Raw genomic sequence first — 11,620 nt, forward strand, 5'->3', positions numbered from 1 at the left:
CACGTCTCTTTTATTTACAGAAAAAGAACCGATGTCAAAAAAATTAAATACCAAATATGGATTATATCCATTTATTATTTATTTTGGTAAATTAGACGTAACTCTCCTTTTTAGGGATAAACGTCGACATTTTAGACAAAGTCTCCTAATTTTAGGGACTGATGTCATTTCTAACGTGTTTCCTATTTTTAAGGACCGACGTTAACCCTGTTAAAAATTTACAAATAAACTCAAAATGTAATAGCATTTGAATCAAATAAGAAAAACACACAAGTAAAGGTAACCTTTCTCTGAAAGGATGTTTTAAGAGTGGTGTCTACCTTCCCTTAATCATAACTAACTCAGTACCTGCATCTCTGGGACCAGTGTCTAATTTTGGATTTCTAGTTCCCTCAAATTAATAGATGGTAACTCTAATAAAATCTTTATTTCCCCCAATCAAATAAAAACTAAATTCCTTTTGTTTAAAAAAAAACAAAACAAACAAAAAAGAAGTGGAGCCGTCGCCCGACGTCGTGTAGCGACACTATTAATGCCTAGAATGGAGAACCACAGGGTCCTGACAAGAGACCAAAATAGACAAGGGTAAGTCTGACCTCGAAGTTTGGTGTAGAGGATAAGAATATAGGTTAATAACAAAGTTCAACCCTGTTGGAGAATCAGACAACGAGGCAGACAGGGAAGCAACAAAACTAGGTGGAGCAGTAGTATCATAACCTGCAAATGACATCCTGATTGAATAGAACTTGTACCTGGAGAATGAATGTTAGATAAAGATGCATGAGGTGACATAGCAGCAAGGCTGTTAGGCAAGGGTAATGAGGCAAGTAAGGGAGCAGCACGGGTAGGGAGTGAGCTGTAGAGATAGGGGAGTTAAAAGGTAAGAGAGTTAAGCAAATTGGGTAGGCTGGCAGTGACAGTATAGCAGGGAGAGGGTGTGGAAGGCATAGCCATCTGTTCAAATTTATCAACAAAAAAATATATTCATGAAATCAAAATGTAAATACATTGAGACGACATCTCTAGACAACAATAACCAATGTGAGAGGAGTTATAACCCTAAAACACACATGGAGAAAAACAAAAATATAACTTATGAGTATTATATAGACGAAGAAATAGAAGTAGAGACACTCATACATACATAAAAAAATCATAATTAGGAGTCAAAAGGTGATTTATTTTGTAGCACAAGATTTGGCATATGATTAATGATATATAGAAGTTTCAAATGCATAATTCCAAAATTGTAAGATTGCTTTACATTGATCTAGAATAATAAGATAAATTTTAATAATATGCTTATGACAACGTTTAAGAGTGTTATTTTATTCATAAGTATGAGAACATGTTAAGCGGTGATGAATACTAATGGCCTGGAAGAAAGTGTTTAATTTTTTATATTCACCACCTCATTAATCTAAACATATGTAATTTAATGTTAAAATTAGCATTCAATGAAAGCTTGAAAAACAATGAAAATAGAGAATACATTAGATTTCACAACAAGAGGATAAAACCAAATATATTTTATATGAGCATCCATGAAAATGATAAAATAACAAAAACAACATAAGAGGAAAACATAGGAGTAAGGTTCCAAACATCACTATAAACTAAATCATAGGAGTGGAAGTGTTGTGACCTATAGGTCCTAAAGATAAACATGATAACTTCCCTAACAAACATTCTTGACATTGAAAATTGAAATGTATAGGGTTACAAACAATTTTATTATTTGACACCAAAAAATTTAAAACACAAGGAGTAGGATGATCCAATCCACGATGTTAGATATCAACAAAGGTAAAAACACAAGCAAACCAATGAACTTGGGGAATTGAAGTGGTGGAAGACTCAAACAAAACATAGAGATCATTTTACTTTGATTGGAAATGAGCATTGTTTTGGTGGTAAGATCCTTAACATAAAAGTCCAAGTGTAAAATTAAAAAAACACATTTGTTAAGACAATTTTTAAATAAAAAGCAAACTTTTTGATATTAAGCACACGAAGAATATTAGATAAAGTGAAAGTCCATATGCAAGTACATAATTTTGTATGATCAATATAGGATACAAGTAGCTTTTTATCACCAACAAACAAATGATCATTACTAAGGTATAGTTCTGAACCCATTGACATGTTGATTCACACCGATGTCTAGAAACCAATCCACGGAACTTTCCATAAAGACATTGCTAAGAGCAAGGTTAGCATTGGCATATTGTTCATGACCTGCAAGCTGAGAGCATTGAGGTGTTGAGTGACCAAAAGAATAACAAAGCTGGCACCTAACAAACTGTGTATTGGACCACTGTTGAGAGCTTGAAAACCAGCTGCCATGTTGCCCATTCCCCTACTACCAATTGTTGATGTGAGAACCATTATATCCACGATATCCAAAACCATTATTAAAGTTTTGGTTGTTGTTATGCTAGCACAAAACCACCCCCTACAACGGTGAGAATTGAAGCCACTGTTAGAAGAACCAGAGGGTCGAAGATATTGTGCAACAAAAGCTGAAGAAGATTGGGTTGGAGTTGGCAGAAACTGAGTAGTAGCAAAGCTCATGGATTGAAAAGAGCTCTTATAAAGGATGATAACAAACTTGTTTGTTTTTTGCATTTTAAAAGTTTTTGTAAAAAAATTGAATATTTATTTATTTATTTTTACTTTAAATTTTTTTTATGTGTTTTTAGATGATTTTAATATGCTAATATCAAAAATGAATTTTAAAAAATATAAATATTATTTTAATATATTTTTAAATAAAAAAATAATTTAAAAAACAACAACTAATACAATACCGCACAAGCTCAAAATCTCATGGCAGCGGGACATATGCTTCTCTAAATCAATTTTGATTTCCATCAAACCTTTCCTCAACCTCCTGAGAAATGATAATGTTGTCATTGATGTGTCTCCCAAGCACGAAACTAAATGGAAGGGTTGGGTTAATCCTATTCACAATGACTTTAGTGGGTGTCTTGTAGGAGTATTACAGAGATCTATTGGCCAATAGTTTGAGGGGCATCAAACTTAGAAATAAGCACTAACAAAAACACGGAAAGAAGCATCAACTAAGGGACCTACTTGTGAGGAAATATTTGCAAATGAATAATATCTATATCCAAGTTCTGAAGGCTTGGAGGTCAAGGAGGAAAAGGACAGACCAAATGAAGAGTGGTTTTCCCTTGTTGATGCTGAAAAAGAAAGACCTTTTAGGACGACCAATCCCACAGTATTTTAGGAATCTTGAGTGCAAGAACCTTAAGATTCCAAACTCCATTATCTGTCAGTTTTAGTACGCTGCTTTATTTTCTAGTAAAGCTACTGCAAGATCGTGTTGACTTGTGTACAACTGAATCTATTGGTTACTTAATTCTTGGAGTTCAACTGTAGATTGGACTGGATTGAAGTAGACATAAGAGGGTGAAGATGACTTTCTTGATTAGTTTTTTATTTCAATTATTTGGTTTGCAAGATTTTTATTCACAGATTTTTTCCTTCACTACTTGAGCGTATCGGATTTGCTTAATTGTCAACAATGAGTGTTACTCAAACGAGAAAAAAAAAAATATTCACAGGAACAATAATGGATGCATAACTCATATCCCGTGCTGAAACAACCTCCGAATAAAAGAAAACAAAGAACGACCAATAATATCCCATTAGCTTTGATTAAAAAAAATAAAAAATGCTGAAGTCCATGCAATGCAGGTGCTTTATACGAATCCATAGAAATATTACCCTTTCTACTTCATCATTAGTGATAGGCCTGGTAAGAGTGAGGAGATCACTAGAGGAAAGAGCAGGAAAATATCCGAAACACATGCACCTAAGACCAAAGGAGAATCCTTAATCAACTACTATTTATAATAGTCTATAGCCTTGATCTTCAAAACATCTAGATCAGTACACCAGCTTCCATCAGCAGAATTCAACAGTAAGAGCATGTTACCATTTGGTATTTCTGTCTCCCAAACTAATGACTTTTGATGCCACAAGATCTCTTCTTGAAGCAGCACCAAATCCAATTATTTCCGAAGCCTGGGATTCTAAATTATCTAGTAAAGGATTAAAGCTTACCTCTAAAGCTTTCTCAATACAAGTAAACGAACCTCTGATTATGGAAGACTTTTAGTGGAGGGTGTTTTTGTCCAATCCATATTTCGAATTATTAAAGTTGTTGCATTTAAATTTGGTTATGGTTATGGTTAAACTAAATCACTCATTACCTTTTCACTATTTATTTATTGCTTCAGTAGCTCACCACGAACTAGTCAAAAAATAAAATAAATTACGTAATATAAGTCTGTATTGAAAATTGAGAAACACCGGAAAATTGACTTAGGAGTAGAAATTTGGACACATCTCACCAAAATTGAGCATTTGTATTATTTTCTCGTATACTCTGTTCATATTTGCAGAAAATTCATTATAGATCCCTCTCTGTATATCTCACATATGGAGAAACATGATAGGATGGAAGGTGGGAAGAATCCAAGAAGAAAAGGACAAGCATGAATCTGCATTGAAACTTGCCCAGGAGCTTATAGAAAAGAACAAGCGTCATTGGTGGCAATCTATCAATGTAGCAGATTCTAACAAAGTTAATATCGAAACCCCTGGTCAAGGAGGAAGAGGACAAGGAGGAGACCCAATCCCGTTGTTTATAGCAATTAGTAGTGGAATAGAAGAGATTGCTAAAGAAATACTAGAAAAATTTCCTCAGGGTGTTGAGCTTGTTAATGAAACAGGACAGAACATAATGCATGTAGCTGTGATGCATCGACAGCGGGAGATTTACCGTTATGTAAAGAAAAAGTTCAAACCAATTATGGTCAGGCTGAGTTCGAGGATCGATAATAATGGCTACACATTGTTACACCACGTTGCACACATGAAGCACTACCGTGGAGGAACCAGGGCCGGCCCTGCACTCAAGCTACAAGAAGAAATACAATGGTTCAAGGTGAGTTAACTACTCTATCGTAACCCGTTGCCATATTTTTATGAGATACATGTTGGAAGAAACTCTAGGTGTAGTAGAAGCTAATCCCTAAAGAGCAAAATTAAACGAGAAGAAATATTTGAGAGAAATAATGTTTTTCATTAAGTGTTTCCTCAAAGTTACTTTGAAGCTCTTTTACATGCATTTATCACATTCTAATTATAAGCCTATTTATAGATAAAAAATCCTAAATAATCAAGAAATTAAATTAACAAGAGGAAAACCTCAATTGATAAGAAAAATTATTCCACTGACTCAACCAATTGATCGTTTTCTGAAATAGTTGACCGATTCATATAATTCAATCTAATTGTTTTATTCTAATTAGTTGATTGATTCTTAACTGATCGACTAGTCCAATTAATTCTTTAGAAATCTAATTTACTTTTAACATCCTCCCTTAACTTTATTTTTTTATAACTCCTAATAAATCTCTCGTCTTGATAAAAACATCATATTTGAGTGGTTGATCTTGATTCTTAACATACTTGACTTCAACTTTCTTATTTATAATGTAATTTCATAGGTAATGAAATCTTGTGTCAATGTGCTTACTTCTGTTATGAAAAACTGGATCTTTAGCTAAGATAATGGTTGATGAGTTATCTACATAAATTTTTGTGGGTTTCTCTTGTGATATTCATAACTCTTTCAATAATCTTTTTAGCCATATGGAACGACAAAGACATGTTGTAACAACTATATATTCAGCTTTATAAGTTGATAATATGACTATAGATTATTTTTTTGAACTTCATATGAATGTTATGTTTTCCATATAGAAAACAGAACTTGTAATGCTTTTTTTATCATTCATATCTCTAACCCAATCACTATTATTATAACCCACAAGTTCAAAGTTGTTAGAATATCTATAGAATAAGCCAAAATTAATAGTACATTTGATATATCAAAGAACTCACTTCAAATATTTGAAGTGTGTCGTAGTTGGTATTTTCATAAACCTACTCACAATTCTATTCTAAAATAAATATCTAGATAAATGCATGTCAAATATCTCAAGCTTCTAATTGGGCTTTTGAATGTTGTAGAATTTACCTCTTCTCTTTTATTATTCTTTGACAACTTCACTCCATACTTAACTAAAGTATTCACTTTTGTACAATCCTCCATCTTAAACTTAGAAATCTCTTTTTCAAACTTCTCTTAACTTACAATGATATTATATTCTCCTTGTTTGATCTTAATCCTTAGATAGTATGTCATAAGACCAATGTTTGTCATCTCGAATTCTTTGATCATTGCTTGTTTAAAATCTCTAAATATTTTTGGATTATTTCCTAAAAAAATCAAGTCATACACATGCAAACATATAATAAGAGTATCACCACTCTCTTCTATCTTCACATATATAATATATTCATGGGATAATCTACCAAATCCATTCTTTAAAAAATATCTATCAATGTGATTATACCAAGCTCTTGGGCTTACTTCAATCCAAAAAAGGTCTTGTTCTACTTTAAAATTATCTTTAAGTCCTTTCACTTCATAACCTATAGGTTGCTCAATATAGACTTTTTCTTCAAGAAAACCATTTAGAAAGGTTGATTGGACTTCTATTTGGTAGATTTCCCATTTATATTGGGTAGTTATGGCAATTATTAATCTCATGTTTTTTACTATAACATTTTACCACTAACTTTACCTTATACCTTTTTACTTCTCCTTTGACATTTTTCTTTTCTTTGTAGGTCCACTTGATATCCATTTGCTTCTTTCTTTTAGGTCTAGAAACCAATTTTCATGTGTCATTTTCTCAATTGATGCAATCTCTTCATCTATAATCATTATTCATTTTTCATCCTTTATTTCTTCTTCAAATACTATAGGATCACATATAGCAAGGTGATAATATAATGTTACATCATCATTTATAAGATTAGTTACCTCATATATGTCATTAAGGCTCCCTATTTTTATTGGTAGACTTTATGGGCTACCATTACTTGAACTTCCATAAGAAAAAAAAGATGAAGGTAAAGTTACCTTCATTTATGTTCATCGGTGTTCATGGAGGTGTAACTATAGTTTCTTAATGATCTTCATGTCTCTCTCTTTTTTCATCAAGAATCGATAAAAAGTCTTCTAACCATTATTTACTTTCTAATCTCATGCTTCTTTTTCATTGAACGCAACAGCTATACTAATCACAATCTTTTGTTCATTGGGGTTGTAAAGGTTGTATCCTTTATACTTTTGATAATAGACCATAAAGATTATCTTTTTGCTATTATCATCTAGCTTAGTTGTTATTTGATCATCTACATGCAAATAGCCAATGCTAAAAAATATCTTCAAATGAGTAACACTTAACTTTCTTCCATTCCATGCCTTTTGTAGAGTCATGACATTCAAGCTTATAATAGGACTCCTTTTTGACAAGTAAACAACTCAAAACTCTTTAGGTATCCTTTTTGTTTTGAGGATGGTTCTTATAATGTTGAGGATGCTTCTATTCTTTCTTTTATCATTTTATTTTGTTGTAAAGATCTAGGCACTATTAGGAATCTTTTTGCACCACTATTTTCACAAAACTCATTAAACTCATTAGAATAAAATTCATCCCTTATTTGTTATAAATGATTTTATAAAATAATCACTATTCTTTTCAACTAATACCTTAAATTTCTTAAAACATTTATATACACTAGACTTTTCTTTTAAGAAGTATAACTATATTTTTCTACTATAATCATCAATAAAAAATAGAGAGGATAATTTTAAACCAAACAAGCATTGTTAAATAGGACCACATACATCTGCATGTATCTCTTGTAGGGGTTAATTTTCTTTTGATATAGATTCCTTTAGAAAGCTTTTATGAAATAGTTTGTCCACTAAACATCTATTATACAATTGATTTAGATGTTCAATTAATGGTAGACCTTTTAACATTTTTTTTTGTGTTATCAATGTTTAAATGCCCAAGTCTCATATGCCAAATCCAAGTCTCATTTTTCACACATGCCTTTAGGCATATTTGTCTTTATGTTTAGCAAAAATATTTTGTTCTTTCTCATGGTTACCTTATCAGAACTCCATGATTATCAAATAATATCAAAGTACAATCTTTCATCTTAATTCTAAAAAAAAATCAATAATTGTCACAAACCTAATATATTGCTTTATTATAGTTGGGATATAATAAACATTACCAATAAATTGATGATTATCATCTTTCATTTGAATCAAAATCATACATTTCTCTTTGGTGGAAACCTTTAAATGATCTACAAAGGTGACATTACCTCTAATTAATTCATCAAGCTCCATGAATTTGCCTTTTTCTTAACACATGTGATTATTGGCACCATTGTCAAAATCCATATGTTTTCTAGCTTGCATTCGTTCATTATAGACTAGTAATATAATAGTTTTTTTCTCCTATTTTATCACAAGATTGACATTCTCTTCAACTCTCTTAGTTGGATTCTAATAATCCCTAGAATAATGACTAATTGTTTTTAACATCTATAACACTTAACTTCTGTTTTGTTAGATTGGGTCTCGGATTGCTACTATAAGTCGAATAGGTTGATGTATTTGCTTTATTTGGTTGACTGGACCTATTATGGCTATCATGGCTTCCTCTTCTAAATTTACCCTTTCCTCATCTTTTTCTGCTTTGTCCATGTCGTCTGCTTCTTTGGGTATATTCAAAACCATCTTACTTCTCTTTTGTAAAGAATTTTGAGGAGTGTTTATGATATCTTCTTGAATTTCATTGACTCTTTTTTCATAGGCTTGTAGTTTACCCATGAGATCTTGAATTTTAAGAAAATCCATGTTTTATTATTTCTCTATCACAATCATCACATAATGGAATCTCTTTTGCAACGAGCATAGAATCTTTTTTGCCACATGTGTTCAACCATCTCCTCGGAGAGTATATACTACTTGTTGGAAGTAAATCAGGTGTAGTAGAAGCTTATGGGCATCAATATTAAGTTGTAAAACTCAAGAACAAGAAGAAGATTGAGAGAGGCATACATTATTAAGTGTTTCTCTCTTTGATATCACTTTATATTCTCTCTCTCTCTCTCTCTCTCTTTTATTATATCTGGCTAATATTCTTCACTTTAAGCATATACAACTTTTTAAAGTCACTTTATAAATTTTATAGACATATCTTTCTTATATTGTCAGCTTCTTGGTTTAATAGTTGCAAACCTTTATATAACAACTTAGTGGTGGTTGCGAAAGAGATTGTGAGTTCTTGTTAATCCTTTCTTCATGCATTTTATATGGTCTCCTTTTAGGATGAAGTCAACGTTACTCTTTTCATAGTCCTTTTAAAGCCCTTTTCAATTATTTCTCATACATTTTAGGAACCTAGTAAAGCTTTCACTTGGATATACTAAATTTCATAGTTATCATTTGTCAACAAATACATTGAAGTGAGATGTTTGTATTAGCTATATCAAATAATCAAACACAAGCTCTGATACCACTTCTTGGAATAAACTCTAGGTGTGGTAGAAACTAATCGCTAAAAAGCAAAACTAAAGAACAACATAAATTTAAGAGAAATGATGTTTTTCATTAAGTATTTTCTCAAAGATATACTCCATAAGCTCTTCTATATACATCTCTTATGTTATGATTACAAGCTTATTTATAGGTATAAAATCCTAGATAATAAAAAATTTAAATTAACAAAAGGAAAACCTAAGTTAATAAGAAAAAGTATTTTATTGACTCAACCAGTTAATTGTTTTTTGAACCAGTTGATTAATTTATTTAATTTAATTTGGTTGTCTTAATTCAACTAGTTGACAAGTTCCCAACTAGTTAACTAGTACGACTAATTCTTTAGAAATTTAGTTTACTTTTAACAATACAATTCTTTATTCCTAGCTACGAGTAGTATTCATTTATTAGGAAAAATTAAAGAATGTTTTTAATTAAGCTCATCGAGAACAATACTAAATAGCAAACTCAAGATCAAGAAAAAACTTTTGAGATATTTTAATAAACTTTATTAAATGTTTCTTTTTTTAATATTACTCTCTATATTATTTATTATTAAATAATGATTCTGATTACAAATGTATTTATAAGCTTAAAATCCTAAACAAATAAAAAATAAAATTAATAAAAATAAAATCTTATCTGAATAAAAACAATAATTTTACCAACTTAACCAATGAATTATTTCTCAATCAGTCAACTAATTCCCAACCAATACACAAAAACAAACTGAAATCGAAGTTGATTTTCCTTGCCCATATTCTCATTTGCTTCAAAATCAGTGAAACGCAGCTCTTTATGCCCTGCAATAAATAAGAGTGTACTTTAACGTACATTCTGTTGCTTTAATAAAAGAGAATACGTGTCCATCATAGGGAACCCTTCTCCTGTAATTAATGACTTTACCGACACTAATGAATTTGTTTGCATGTTCTCTGTCCGTGCAGCGGGTGCAGAGGGCGGTTCCACCTTATCTGTCTGAGCAGCGGGCACCGAGGGAGGTTCCGCCAGACAATGAAGGAATGCAACGTGGGAAGGAATTGACTGCACTCGAGCTCTTCCAAGAGGAGCATAAAGCTCAACTAAAGTTGGCGCAAGAATGGATCGAGAAGACCTCTCAGTCATGCTCAGCAGTAGCCGTTCTTTTGGCCACCGTTGTCTTCGCTGCCGCTTACACTATACCTGGAGGTTCTGACGAACGTGGCTTTCCCATTTTCCTTCACAACCGTTTCTTCTTAGCTTTCACTATCTTGGATGTTATCGCCTTGGCTAGCTCCTTGACCTCAGTTGTGATGTTCCTTTCTATCCTCACCTCTCCTTTTGAATATGAGAACTTCTACCACAATATTCCTCGGAAACTGATATGGGGCTTCACTTTACTCTTCTTATCAGTGATGACAACCATGCTTGCTTTTGCTTGCACCCTTTTTCTAATAATTCATTTCAGAAAGAAATGGACCACGGGTCTTATTTCGTTTGCTGCTTTCCTTCCAGTGACAGTATTTGCACTAATGCAGTTCCCTTTATATGTCTCATTTCCGAGCACCATGGAGGACTTCTTTAAGGAAGCCAGGAAGTACCTGCCTCGATATTGCTACCCCTTAAGGAGGTGAATATTCTGTTTGGCTTACTAGCAGGTTACAAAAGATAAGTTCTCCTAAACGTACGTGTAAGCAGTAAAGAGCACTCATGACATGCTTTGTTTTTTTCACGTTGAACTTTCTTAGCTTTTGGTTTTAATTTTTTTGAGAATTTTATAAAAGTTGAGGGGATCAAAATTGAGTTATTACAAATATTAACTAATCTGTGATACAGGTTAATGGGGACCAACTGTATCATTGAAGAAAGCAAGGGACTTAAGGATTTGAAAGCAAGGGCTGGGAGTTCAATTGGTGGCCTTTGAAAATGTCTGTAAGGTCGTACGAGTCAGTAGACCTGCTATTGTCTTTAGTTAAGTATTTACTTGTGTTTTCGTTGTAACAGACTCTTCTTTATGGGAGGCCATGCCTCAGTTACTTTTCTCTTGTGACTAAGACACTCGATGGAAAATGAAACATCTGTGATTCAATCTGACGCAGGACAAATCAATTTAGCTTGACATTTTCCTTC

At 32.3% G+C, this 11,620-nt stretch overlaps 1 protein-coding gene across 6 annotated transcripts in view; it reads left to right on the top strand.

Moving 5' to 3' along the window:
* Positions 1–11,620, top strand: part of LOC105115881 (ankyrin repeat-containing protein At3g12360-like) — a 22,535-nt gene extending 10,915 nt beyond the window's left edge. For 5 of the 6 annotated variants that reach the window (XM_011012947.1, XM_011012949.1, XM_011012950.1 and 2 more), the window contains 3 exons: positions 4,488–4,978; positions 10,459–11,174; positions 11,327–11,620. In XM_011012947.1, coding sequence (XP_011011249.1) covers positions 4,488–4,978; positions 10,459–11,124 — 1,157 coding nt within the window. In that variant the 3' untranslated portion in view covers positions 11,125–11,174; positions 11,327–11,620. Of the gene's footprint in view, positions 1–4,487; positions 4,979–10,458; positions 11,181–11,326 lie in introns of all 6 variants that reach the window. The other variant, XM_011012948.1, reaches the window with a different exon arrangement.

This window comes from Populus euphratica, unplaced genomic scaffold (assembly GCF_000495115.2).
Source record: "Populus euphratica unplaced genomic scaffold, PopEup_1.0 scaffold796.1, whole genome shotgun sequence".
Lineage (NCBI taxonomy): Eukaryota > Viridiplantae > Streptophyta > Magnoliopsida > Malpighiales > Salicaceae > Populus > Populus euphratica.